Here is a 14125-nt window from a genome sequence, read left to right as displayed (position 1 = left end):
CGAACCTTGGCATCCATCGCACATCAGTGAGCCGTCTTTACATGTTGGTAAGAACGAGTTCAAACCTGCATTTATTCACTGAGTTTCATTGGCACATGAGGGACATTAACATCCTGTTTCATCAACAATTTGTGGAACCTGAAACTTGTCAGTGTAGCATTCTCTTCACAAAAATGACGGTTTTACGGGTTATAAGCTGTAGCTTAGTGGTTAAGTTCTTGCACTTTGGCACCAAAGGTTGTGAGTTCAAATCCCAACCACACCAAGCTGTCACTCATGGGCCCCTGAACAAGGCCTTTAACTTGATAGCTGCTCAGTTGTATGAATGAGTTACAGTGTTGTGAAAAAGTATTTGTAACTTTTTTTTTCATTGTTCTGCAAAGAAGGGTGGGCCAAAGTTCCTCTACAGTGATCTGAAAGACTTATGGCCAGTTGAAGCAAATGCCTGATTGTAGTTGTTGCCACCAAGGGTGGTACAAGCAGTTATTAGGTTTAGGGGGCAATACATTTTTCTAGGATTGTACAGCTTTTTTTCCCCATTGTTTTTTCATTGTTTGCAAAACTGCATTTTGTATGTACTCTGGTTATCTTTGTGTGATATTAAAATTGGCTTGATCTTGATCAGATTATTGTGTCAAATATGCAAAAAAAAATTATAAAATCTGGATACTTTTTTTTTACAGCACTGTAAATGTAAGATGCTTAGAAAGGTGGTGGTGGAATGAGGAAGTGCAGGAGAGCATAAGGAGAAAGAGGTTGGCAAAACAGAATTGGGATAGACAGAGTGATGAGAAAAGTAGGCAGGAGTACAAGGAGATGCAGAAGCAGGTGAAGAGGGATGTGGCGAAAGGCAAAGAAAAGGCATATGAGGAGCTGTATGAGAAGTTGGACACTAAGGAAGGAGAATAGGATTTGTAGCGATTGGCCAGGCAGAGGGACCGAGCTGGGAAGGATGTACTGCAAGTTAGAGCAATAAAGGATGGAGATGGAAATGTGTTGACTAGTGAGGAGAGTGTGTTGAGAAGATGGAGGGAGTATTTTGAGCAGCTGATGAACGAGGAAAGTGAGAGAGAGAAGGTTGAATGAAGCGGAGATGGTGAAGCAGGAAGTGGATAGGATTAGTAAGGAGGAAGTGAGAGCAGCGATTAAAAGGATGGAGGGTGGAAAGTCGGTTGGACCAGATGACATACCAGTAGAAGCATGGAGATGTTCAGGAGACAATTATAATACTGTATGTGTTAACTATTGGCACATGGTTTGAACAGCTGGTGAATTGTGAATCATACTTCATGCCTGATGTGTGTTTGTTGTGTTAATCCAAGGTGATTCGCTATATTACACGCTTGCGATTAGGAACGACGGTCAAACAGTTTTATCCGGCCTCTACAGATGGAGCATGGAAAGACCCACATTGCCATTATCAACACAAAATGGTGAGAAAGACGTGCAGCATCCAGCTGGTTTGTACTAAAGAACTGGCATTACTCTTAATTTCTAAAGAACCAGACTCAGCAGGAGAGTTTGGATCTATGTGCAGAGTTTAGTGGGTAAAATGTAGGTAAAAAACAGAGTAACAATAAAGGAAAATACAGCAGCTCAAGACTTCCATTCTCATTAAAACGATTTGTATATATATTTAACAAATCAGAAAGTAGACAGGAAATGGAAAATACGCAAATGACAAAACTTTTGGGACATTGTCCTCAACTGGGGCAAGAACACTGTCCTGTGGTGTAGTTAAAAGTGTAGACCCTCATGTAAATATTAAAATGCTAATATCATGTCATTATTTATCAAATTTAGCATTATGCTAATTGGTCATCCTAGTAATTTTGAATGAATGTAAGTTTTGAGTTTAGTTAAGAATTTTTTTCTGGTTTCAGAGCAGAGATATGTCAAAATCTTAGCAAACCAAGGCTATCTATCACTGGATGGAAAAGTGTACTACTTCTACATAGAGAAGAACTGGGACCAGAATCCGGAAACACCTGTCTGGATACCTCTAGTTTCTCAGATCTGCCTGGTAGTTTCCATTAAACACATTGGATTTACAAGCAGGTTTCAACACTGAATAAAAAACAAATTCATAATTAATACTTCATGACTAAAAAACATGAATTATATGAATTATTATTCGATTAGATTATAGCACAGTACTATAGAGTGCTCTAGTCAAAAATGGTTGACTTTCATGTCCTTGTCTTTATACTAAATAATTTCCATAGTAACACATACACCTGCATTTGTTTGGCCGACACTTCACATGAATATTAAAAATATGCCTAGATGCTGAAGTTTTCTGTGGTGAGACTCTCGTGTGAGCACTTTCTTAAAATTAACCACGGGAATGTCCTAGAATAGAATAGCCTTTATTTGTCACATATATATTACAGCATAGTGAAATTTGTTCTTCGCATATCCCAGTTTTGCTTGGAAGCTGGGGTCAGAGCGCAGGGTCATGATACGGCACCCCTGGAGCACAGAGGGCCTTGCTCAAGGGCCCAAGAGTGGCAGCTTGGCAATACCGGGGCTTGAACCCCCGACCTTCCGATCAGTAAGCCAGCACCTTAACCACTGGAGCTACCACTCCCCCATAGAGAGGACGTTTGGGCAGGTTTTTGAACCACATTTTTGGTTCAAATTCACTCATGTCTAAAAGGGCAATGAGCAAATCCTGAAATACATAGATTTAGTAGTTTGATTGATCAAATAGTGACATAAGGACAGGAGGTGGAGCTGTCGATGGCAGAAATGAGTTTATTAGAGGGACCGTGCAGGTAGGACATTTTGGAGGCAAGGTGAGGGAGGCGAGATTGAGATGGTTCGGTCATGTACAGAAGAGGGACATGCTATGCTATACGTTACGATTCACCCGTTTTTTGATGAAGTGCGACCCGATTTCTATTTGGATTCAACGCAATGCGATTCAATGGAAAAATTATGATGTCATGCAATTAAATTTGTTACAGATTTATTACTTTGGTTCAGCCAGACAGCAAATCATCAATTTACTTTAGTGCTTTCTGACTTCTAACGCATGGCCCCTTTAACTTACACGCATTTGTAGTGCAAAATAAAAAGTAAAAAGATGAAATAAAACCAGACGTTCTTTTCCTGTCATGTCTCCAGGAAGACACAGTTTTACCTCTGCCATGTTAATCTGTATACTATGTGACTTGGTCTTGGTCTCTGTAGTGTTGATTCGTCATATTCACGTAGCAACATTGGTGCTGAGAGAACATGCTCAAGGAACAGTATGGCACATCCACTAATAATAATAATTATATAAAACAGACGTAGAACACAGTGAAATAAGCAATATTACCAGTGATAACAAGAACAGCCAAAAAAAAGAAGAGGATTGAACATTCAATTAAACATTTATTTTTCTTTTAAAAATAGTGTTTAACCTTTCATGGCTTTAAAAGTCACCAGCAGTGTACATTCAGCCCGCTTCTGTTTACAGAATGTACTTATCCTCGACACTGTGATTCTGCCCACTGTCTGTAGGCGGATCGTGGTGGGAATAAAGCACTGCTTCAGAACCGCTGGACATCCATGTTGACCGCACGTCTGTTTTGCGGAGATGAGAAGAACCATCTCTCATATACAGAGCTGCTGGACATTGCTGTGCTGGAAGATACGGAATGGCAGAACACCACGATCTACACACTTTTCAAAAACCAGTAGTACGATATTGCATTGTAGCGAGTTCCTGACCAGGAGTTCAGAGTTATTTCCATGATGTTTAGCTATAATGTCTTTACTGAGAAGTGACCAGAAGGGCCTGCTTTTGGGTTTTCCATTGACGGCTTATGCAATCTTAATCCATCAGCTGTTGGACACTTGGTTTGTGTGAGAGAGAAGACTAGAATGCTGACTTTTGTGTCTCTATCTCTCCCATAGCAACCTGAGAGCAGTGTGTGTTTACAAAATGTCTGACATCCTTCACGTCTTCAGGAGCAACGAATTCACATCTGCCACTGACCCTTTTTCTTCACCACGTCCTGGAGAGGTTCACTGTCATTCATTAAAGCAGAAAAAATCAACAACTTTATTTCTGAAAAGAGCTTAAATAAGTTCAAACTGTGTTACAGTGTGTACAAAACAGTCAAGCGCTATCGCCAGCCCTTCTAAGGTTTATGGGAAGTCGTCCTGAGTTAAAAGCATGGGTTACACCCGCACAGAACCCTCTCTTGTTCAGCAACCATCACTACACACTCCTGCAGGTGGACAGAGTAGAGAGCAGCAATTCGGAAAATGGATATCATGATGTCCTTCTCATGAGTCTAGGTGAGCAGTGCTTAAGTACATTCAGCCTCTGTTGATCAGTGGTTTCCAAATGCATTCATTCTCTGTTGGTCAAAATGGTCAAAAATATTGCTTTTAAATAAAAAAATATCCAGAAATATCCATTAGACTTCTGGATAACTTTGGATATGAATTTATGTTTGAGCACAAAATACTAACTGTGAATCCAGGTTGAAGTCTTCTAGGATTCTGGTGATGCTACTCAGTAAAGAACTAACTGTATCACTTGGCAAAATATTGGAAATGCTGACCTATAAAATAATAAACACTGCAAAATAATGTTCAACATACACAAGGCTGTGGGTTCTAGTGATCTGGAAACTGCCTGGCACAAATATAATGTTAAAGTGAAAAAAAAAAGAATGGAATTTACCAATATCCTTTTTTTACAGCAGTAATCTAGAGGTTTTTGTCATCATTTGGGTTAAATAAAAATGTGTACAGAGGAACCTCGATACTAATCGATACCTCGATTTTTTTTTCTGAATTGGGGTTGTATTTTATCATCGCAGTTTTTTCCTCCTGAATGAAACCCCATATCTATTTACATACACATTTTAACTTGGCTGTAATTTACAGTCGATTATTTGCCAACAAGCAACTTATGGGGAGGAAACTGGAGGAAACCCATGCAGGCGCAATGAGAACGTGTGATACTTTGTAGTCAGAAAAACAAACTCAGGGTAGAATTGGAGATCTGGCACTTTTCTTTTTGTCAAATAACAGGCAGGATGATATTAATCTTTGGTTTTTAGGGAATTGGAAATTGGAAAGGAGCAGTCAGGGGTATTTATATTGTGTTTGAAGAAGTTGGCAGATGTATGTGCTTTACTTAGAAATAAGTCAGTTAGAGATCAGGGTGAATTTTTTGGGGGGGTATGTAAAAATTGCTACCAGTAAAAAAATAACCAGTATGTTTTCTCCCCTTAGACAGTGGCAAGGTGCATAAAATCCTGAATCAGGATGGTAAACCCTTTATCATTGCCGAATATGAGCCCTTTAAAACCAGGACACACATCTCCAGCATGCTGCTTGACAGTACCACAGTAAGCCTTCTATCTAATGATGTATTGTTTTAACTAGTCAGTTTTTCACTATTAAGGGAAATGTGTTTCTTTAAACATGTACTTCCTGGGCATAAAGTATATTTTGGTACAGTTCATTAATTGAGTTTTTCTTGTAGAAAACACTATTTGTGAGCTCTAGCAGTGAAGTGATCCAGATCGACCTGAGAAACTGCAGCATGTACGGGAACCAATGCCAACCGTGTGTGATGGCCCGAGACCCGTACTGCATCTGGGACTGGACCGAGTGCTCACATAACAATAGGTACATGCTGAAAACTTGCTTAATTAATAAGGAAGACCTAATAAGACAATCCTATGTTATTGTTTGTGTGTGTGGAAAAAGTCCTAAGAGGCCATTTTTTTCCTTTGTGTTTTCTCGTAATCCCGACATAACAAGTTTTTTTGTCGTGATCACGACTTAATTTTTTTGTGACCTTGACGTAAACATCCTCCTCATCCTCGTTTTCTCATGATCAGTACTTCATTCTGTGTACTCGGCATAAGATGCTGCATGATGCTGCATCTGGAGAAAGAGTTTATGATCAGTAATTTATTTTTCTGTGTATTCTGCAAAAAAGAGCATGTTCTAGAGACAACATCATTGCAACATCATTAATAATAAACATAACCATTTGAGGCAGCGGGCATGTGGACGAACCCGCACTGGCACAATGGTTATGGTTATTATCCATGATATGCCGAATACACAAAATTAAGTACTGATCACGAGGAAACAATATTCGTTATGTCAAGATCCCGAGAAAATTAAGTCGTGATAACGAGAAAACTTTTATGTCGAGCTCACGAGAAAATTAAGTCATAATCACAAAAAAACAACTCGAGATCATGAAAAAACAAAAAAGAAAAAAATATATAATGTATGTCTTCTTTTTACTTTAATAGGGTTACATTTATTAAATAATTTATTGATTTATTATTGCATTTACAGTTGGAAAAATCTCCTATCATTATGTCATATGCAAAACACACACACACACACACACACACACACACACACACACACACACACACACACACACACACACACACACACTTGTGCACACTTGCAGTGCAACTGCACCCTAACTGCAATGCATAACACCTACCCATGTATACTTGTACACTTATGAAAAGTGAAAGTGGTTTGTGGTTGTGATGGAAAAAAACTTTGAATCTAAACCCTTTTTATTTGAAACTAAACCCTTTGAATCTAAAACCTTTGAATCTAAACCCTTTGAATCTAAACCCTAATTATTTGAATCTAAAACCTTTGAATCTAAACCCTTTGGATCTAAACCCTTATTATTTGAATCTAAACCCGTTATATCTAAACCCTTATTATTTGAATCTAAACCCGTTATATCTAAACCCTAATTATTTGAATCTAAACCCTTTGAATCTAAACCCTTTGAATCTAAACCCTAATTATTTGAATCTAAACCCTTTTGAATCTAAACCCTAATTATTTGAATCTAAACCCTTATTATTTGAATCTAAACCCGTTATATCTAAACCCTAATTATTTGAATCTAAACCCTTTGAATCTAAACCCTTTGAATCTAAACCCTAATTATTTGAATCTAAACCCTTTGAATCTAAACCCTAATTATTTGAATCTAAACCCTTTGAATCTAAACCCTTTGAATCTAAACCCTAATTATTTGAATCTAAACCCTTATTATTTGAATCTAAACCCGTTATATCTAAACCCTAATTATTTGAATCTAAACCCTTTGAATCTAAACCCTTTGAATCTAAACCCTAATTATTTGAATCTAAACCCTTTGAATCTGAACCCTAATTATTTGAATCTAAACCCTTTAAATCTAAACCCTAATTATTTGTGCAATTTTTTTTATAGATACTTAAAACAAGACGTGAACTATGGAAACGAGTTCATATGCAAAAAAGGTAGGTGTGTGTATTTGTGTGTGAGAAAGCGAGAGCGTTTCATATCTACATCCTTTCTATACAGTATGTCTTTCTACTGTTTCTAACACAGGAAGTGTTTTTTTTTCCAGGACTTAAGAGCAAATTCTGAACTATTTTTGATATATAACAAGCAGGGTAGAAAAGCAACAGCTCCTGTAAAATATACACTATTTCATTAAGCATTAATAAAAAACAGTAAAGTGATATAGGTTTTTTTAAACACGGCAGAAGTCACCAGAAATCATTTAGTCAGAATTGCAAAAATTGCCTTTGGGGAGAAATTTAAGCGTTCAGGCTGTAAGTGAAAACTCACTGAAATACTAATATGCCTTTATACAAAAGAAGGAATTGTTGCTGCTCATCAATCTGGGGCAGGATTTGAGGTCATCTCCAAACATTCACCATTCTTTATGAATGGAGGATTGTTTTCAAATAGAGGGCCTTTAAAAGCAGTGTCAGTTTAGCAATACGTGAGTGTTTCAGCAAATTCATTCGACGAAGAAACTGGTTAATACTCAGAGATTTGAAGAAAAACCCAAGAGCTACATCATGTGACAGGTTTCTGTATACACACTCACTGTGTTCAAGGCAGCATTATCTAAAAAAAACAAGCACAGCTTTAAACATCACACCAACAACTCAACATCTAAACATCTAAATGGCTAATGAAGAAAATAAATCAAAGGGATGAAAAATCCAGACCTCAATCCCACAGCGATCTCTAATAGTGTCCCTTGTGCTGCTTTTATCTTTCAGATGACTGCACAATCAGCAAGAGACACACCCTAAGCATTGTTTCTGAAGATTCTATTTTCTTCCTTAAGTGCCCTATGGAATCCCAGCCTGCTTCATATGCTTGGTACCACCAGGGCATGAGAAGGGAGTGTGACTTAATTGAACATGATTGCATTTTGCTGTTTCCTAAAATCAGCTCAAAGCAGGAGGGGGTTTATGAATGTATTGCCTCAGAGAACGGCTACAACTGGACCGTCGTTGAAAAGTATGTATTGGTCTCCTCTGGCACGGACACCAGGACAACTCATGTAGTTTTAACCTGCTTTCTCTTTCTGATCTTTGTGATCTACTAGTGCTGTCTGGACATTGTGTGAATTTTCCTTAATGCCTTGTCTTTTTTACTGATCTTTTTCTTAACTTTTAATAAACACTACTACATTTCAGTGTTATATTATGTTGATTAGATGGGGGTTTTTTTGTTTGTTTTTGTTTTTGTGTGAAATAACAATGAGCTGAAAAACAAAACAAAAATAATTTATAAAAGTGCAGTGAATCAGTGAAAATAGGTTTGCTATCATTTTTGAGGGAAACAGCTGCTTTTACACTTATAGATAGAGTAGAACAGGTTTAGTGTGTCCACACAATTAAACAAAAGCAAAAATAAAAAAAACTAAAACTACATAAATGAAAAATGAAAAGTGTGAGGACAATTTTAACAGGGTCTATAACAGCGGGCCACAAGGGGGCGTAAAAGCCCAAATGCAGAGACGAACTTGCACAGGTTGAAAATTCCTTCAATTATTGGAAAATCAAAAAAAAGGGACACGAGGTAGCCCACATAATGTCAATTTTTAAGCAAAGTACTAACACAAAGCGGAACGTTAAATAGACAGAGAGATTTATAACAGCTAAAAACAATGAGTGATTAGTGAAGTGCACATTGACTCAGTAGTGACATCTGGTGGTTGAAACAATGAACCACATAAGCAGAAACAAAAGATGGGCAGAATCCTAACAAAAAATAAAGAAGTGCTCATCTTCTTTTAATACTTGACTTGAGGTTTATTTTTAAGCACTGCATTCGCTTTGGCAACTTTTTTAAACTTTAAACTCTAATAATAACTTTCAAATATAATACAAAATCCACACAGAAGAGTGATATAATGTCATCTACAACTTTCTCAGAATTGTAGATTTAAATGTAAAACAACCTTAATATTAAAAGAGTCTCGTGTGTACTTCATCATCGCCCACTGCTGAATTTTAATTCCAGTACTGAAGAACTCAAGAATGCATTAAATGACCCAAGTGATATTGCCAGATTAGAATATCGATAATCCTGGAATTTTGCATCTTTACATTTGTAAAGAACACTTTTGAAAGAACACCGATCCTTTAGTACCAGCATTCGGTGCTTTTCCACCACCAAATAGCTGATTTAATTTCTTCTCGTAAATAAATTCAATTCTGCTTACTATTTGACATGCAAAAATGGATGGAAAACTTCTAAATACCCATGGTTTCATCCTATGCCCTTCAATTCAAATAGGTGTCTTACAAACAGAAATAAATATCAAAAGGAAGTTGCAGAGATTAATATGTACTCCTGTAATAATCATCTAATCCAGGGGTCTCCAAACTACGGCCCGCCATCCATTATTAATTGGCCCGTATCAAAGTCTAAATATATAATGGTCTATGGCCCTCAAATATTTGCGTTGAAATATATTGTACTTCTTAGTTTGAACACTAGGTGGCCGCTCCTCTCAAGGTCAGTGGGATAAGTCACATCTTTCATGGCACATAAACTGCCTGGAGATGATGGCCGTGTTCTTGGCACTGGAACAATTCCACCGATACCTGAGAGGTCACCACGTGTTGGTCCGTACGGACATGTCAGTGGTCTCGTACATCAACCACCAGGAGGGTCTCCGGTCAACTACTGTCTTAAACAAGGCAAGCAGTCAAAGAAAAATGTGCTCAGGGTCAAAGAGACGTGCAAATCTGAGGCTGTAACTGAGAGAATAACCTGCAAACCTTTTAGTAGAAAATAAAATGAAAATATTCTAATTGAGAGCTGTGATGGAGGCTTTTTTCTTCAAACGTTCAATTATCAAACGTAATTTACCTGCATTTGATTGGATTTACCAATATTAGAGCATTAAAAGTGAGGCAGTTTACTTCATGTCTAGTGAGTGACCCAGTCCTTCGTATATTTTTTTGTATGTGGCCCTCAGGAAAAAAGTTTCGACATCTCTAATCCCTAATAAGCTTTGTCTCCAAATTCAGTCCAGGATGTCTAGCAAAGACCCTTAATGTAGGAGTAAAGTGTTTCACGCAATTTTGATTTTATAACTTATGACTTTTTTTTTCTCGCAATTGTTTATGTTGTTTAAGAGTTTATGTCTCACAATTCTAAGAAAAAAAAAATCCACAATTGTGAGATAACCTTTATTTATTTAGTGGCGGCTTTCATACCTTCTGGCTTTTGTCCTCTGTGAGTAGAGGTTTTGACTGTTCCCTGTGGTGCCAAACATCACACACATCTCTTTGTCTTTCTCTCTTTCCTATTTACAGGACGTCTGGCCTTTGTTGAATGTCCATATTGTGTGTTTGCACCAAGAGAGTCAGGGTCAGAATTACAAAAAGTCTTTGTGTGTCATCAGTCTGCCTGATTGTTTTAATTATATCATTGATTAATAAACCGAAACAAGTGTTTTATGCTGTCCTGACAAGGAACATGCAAAATTTATACTTTCCAATTTTCAATACTCTAATCAACATGGGCATGGACAAATATCGATGCTTTACACAAATGTATGTTTATTATACGTGAAACCAAACTCAACATAGAGCATAAAGACAAAATATTCTTGTAAATTATTTAAAGTAATTATGGTGTTTTAAATGACACAGAACCTTTGCTTTGTTTCCACACGGACCGTTAATGTGGCGATACCGGAGAAACTGTAGCTCTTATAACTTTCATTAACTTGAGGGATATTTGTATTCTATGTGAATCGTATTTTTTGAGCTTTCTATACATATATTTATTATGTCTGTGAGGCAAGTATTCACTGAGATTCAGGTTGTTTTATTTGCGTGTCTGTGAAGAGAGCTGACAGTCGGCAGAGAGGGCCCCCTGTCTGTCTGCTTTTAAGGTAGTAGTTGTAGCTAAGTTTAGGTATTAGGTAGGATTATGGGATGCAGAATATGGTCATGAAGAATAAGGAATTAATATGTGCTTTCTAAGTAGCCTACTAATAAACAGCCAATGTGCAGTTGTTCATCATATGTGTTACATATTTTTTTCTATATTTTACTAATTAAATTTTTTATGATTGGTCCACATATAATACTACAAACACCTGTGTATAAATAGATTATACATAAAAAATAAAAAATTCTTGTGTAACATACTGAATCTGCCCTGACAAACCGAGGCTGTCTGTTTCTTGCTCATTCTTGACAACACATAAAAATGTAGAATGAGTGCAATAATGAAAGAGCACCCTATAAAATAAAGATCGTTCCTATCAGCATACTGTAACGTTTCCCCTGTCATCTACCCTCATTCACCGGACTACATTACCCATAATCCTTTGCACCCCGTCATCCACCATGTTTGTTTCCCGTCTTCACCTGTCTGTTCACCTGGACTCTATTTATACTCATCACCACTGTCTTCACTCAGTGTCGGGTATCGTCTTTACTCGGTTGTATGTATGTGTGATTTACCTGCTCCTTATTATTAAAATCACATCTTTAATGTTACTATTCGTGTCCTCGTCTCTCCGTGTACATACCGTGACACACAGAGATAAACATGCAGGAAAATCTCACTTCAACATTATCTTTATTCTTATTTGAAGGGTTTTGATTACACACTTGTTAAAACAAAGGACGTTATAAAAGAGTTTAATGAAAATACACAGAAAAAAGTTTGTCCAAGCAGCTATTTTTCCCTTATAACCCTTTAAATCATTTAAAGAGCAACAGGGAGAGTTGAGCTACAGTACTAGGGCGCGTGATGATGACGTGACAAGTGAGTGACTGATTGCCATGGATACGTGAACGTCATGTATAGACTATCTTGTCTCTTTGAATTTTAAATTACTCTGCATTTATATACATTGCTCCATTAAAACCTCGACATGTCGTGAACACACACTCTCCACCAAAAAAAAGTGAGGGGGACGAATTTACTTTTTTATTAAAAGTGAGGACATGTCCCCCGTGTAATCTACGCCCCTGGATTAGAGACAGTGTCATTGAGTAAAAAACAGGAGGTGACGCTGGAGGTAGCAGAGCTGAAGATGTTGAGGTTTTTGTTGGGAGTGACGACGATGATCAGGATTAGAAAATGAGTTTATTAGAGGGACAACGCATGTAGGACGTTTTGGAGACAAGGTGAGGGAGGTGGTTGATGGTTTGGACATGTGCAGAGGAGGGACATGGGGTATATCAGTAGGAGAATGCTGAGGATGGAGCCACCAGGAAGGAGGAAAAGAGGAAGACCAAGGAGGAGGTTTATGGATGTGGTGAGGGAAGACATGCAGGTAGTTGGTTTGAAAGAGGCAGATCTTTCACATATTATGGTGATATGGAGATGGATGATCCGCTGTGGCGCCCTCTAAGGGGAGCAGCCGAAATAAGAAGTCAATAAACATTTACTGTGCACTAATTATTAAAATAACAGCAAAATGTACCCTACATATTATCATTATTAGTATTACAATTATTAAAAATACATCATACTAAGTTTACCGCGGTAAAATGTTTACATCTTTAGATCTGCAAGTCGACTCCTAAAGCTTCATTTAAAAGTGTCGGCTCAAAGAGTCGACTCATTGGTATGTTCGCGTTTCAGATGCAGTATAAATTAGCTGAACAGCGCTTCTGGAAACGTCATAAACCGATGATGGCGTACAGAGAAGGACACTTACTGCTCATAGCTTTACTCTGGATTACATTTATCGGCTCTACACTCGGAAATCATTGGTTTAAACCGAGGGTCATAGTGAACAACGAAAGTAAGAGACTTGACTCCTAACTCTATCTGTCATTTTCATATCTAATCTAACAACATATTACTTCCTACAAACCTTTTATTCTTATTGCCTCTATTGGTTTCAAGATAATCTAAATGAGACACTGTCATAGGCGTAAATTTTATTTAACAGTAGGGGGGACAATAAATATAAAAATTTTCATGAGCATTTTTTGAAGGGGGACACAAATAATACAGTCAAATTGTACTTATAAAGACATGTCCCCAAAGTGAATTTTTTTTATTTATTAATAATTAATAATGAATTAATTAAGACACTTAAGAACAAAATAAAAATTGATTAAACACAAAGCTACACTGTGGTCAGTTCGGATGTAGCACAGTGCTCATTTAATAAATGCACAGATAAACAATATGCTAATTGTGTGTTAATGTTAAGTTAACATTATACCAAGTCGTCCCAAATAAAACACTGCATGGGAAACGACTTTGGTGTGTTAGTTACAGTGCACTATGCTAGAAGCTATTGTATACAAGCTAACGTTCACTAGATAAGTCATATTTTAATCACTAATATAGCAGATTCATGGAAAATTACATCGCTAATCAGCATTTTTACTAATTTATGAATAAGTCTGCATCAACTACATTAAAGAGAATCGCTTTATTTAAAGTAAATAAAATACAATAGTTAATGGAGTTGAACATTAATTGGGCCGCAGACACACACCTGACTGTGTGTGTGTACAGTAGGTGAGATGAGGGGGGACTCAACTGTTTCTAAATGCAGTTTTTGCGGGGGCTTTTCTACTTACACAATTATTTAGGTATACATACATATATTTTTCACCATAGAGAGTGCGATATTTTATAAATATTTTTTTTCCTTGGATGGGGGGGACATGTCCCCTTCGTCCCCCCCGGGATTTACGCCCATGGACACTGTGTAGCTTTACATAGGATATGTATCAATTTGGGAACGTACAGTATCATTATTTACTGTAAATATATTGTTTGGTGTAAATACAATCCTTCTGTTGTGCATAATCTGTCAAGTGAAAACTTTTGA

At 37.2% G+C, this 14125-nt stretch overlaps 1 protein-coding gene across 4 annotated transcripts in view; it reads left to right on the top strand.

Annotated features, from left to right (window-relative positions):
- LOC310732095 (semaphorin-7A) overlaps positions 1 to 14125 on the top strand; it is a 44131-nt gene that overhangs the window by 3803 nt on the left and 26203 nt on the right. Inside the window, exons 5-14 of one of the 4 annotated variants that reach the window (XM_083552392.1) lie at positions 1 to 47; positions 1323 to 1433; positions 1884 to 2023; positions 3511 to 3689; positions 3907 to 4015; positions 4098 to 4293; positions 5242 to 5357; positions 5495 to 5640; positions 7240 to 7289; positions 8067 to 8494. The exon at positions 1 to 47 is cut by the window's left edge and continues 29 nt beyond it. The exons of 1 other annotated variant lie outside the window; for it this stretch is intronic. In XM_083552392.1, the coding sequence (XP_083408518.1) occupies positions 1 to 47; positions 1323 to 1433; positions 1884 to 2023; positions 3511 to 3689; positions 3907 to 4015; positions 4098 to 4293; positions 5242 to 5357; positions 5495 to 5640; positions 7240 to 7289; positions 8067 to 8398 (1426 nt within the window). In that variant the 3' untranslated portion in view covers positions 8399 to 8494. Of the gene's footprint in view, positions 48 to 1322; positions 1434 to 1883; positions 2024 to 3510; positions 3690 to 3906; positions 4016 to 4097; positions 4294 to 5241; positions 5358 to 5494; positions 5641 to 7239; positions 7290 to 8066; positions 8495 to 12911; positions 13079 to 14125 lie in introns of those variants that run through there. 2 more of the 4 variants (XM_083552390.1, XM_083552389.1) reach the window with 2 other exon arrangements.

The sequence above is a fragment of the Silurus aristotelis genome, assembly GCF_946808225.1.
Source record: "Silurus aristotelis genome assembly, chromosome: 10".
NCBI classification, from domain to species: Eukaryota; Metazoa; Chordata; class Actinopteri; order Siluriformes; family Siluridae; genus Silurus; species Silurus aristotelis.
This window is presented reverse-complemented; position numbering and strand designations above follow the sequence as displayed.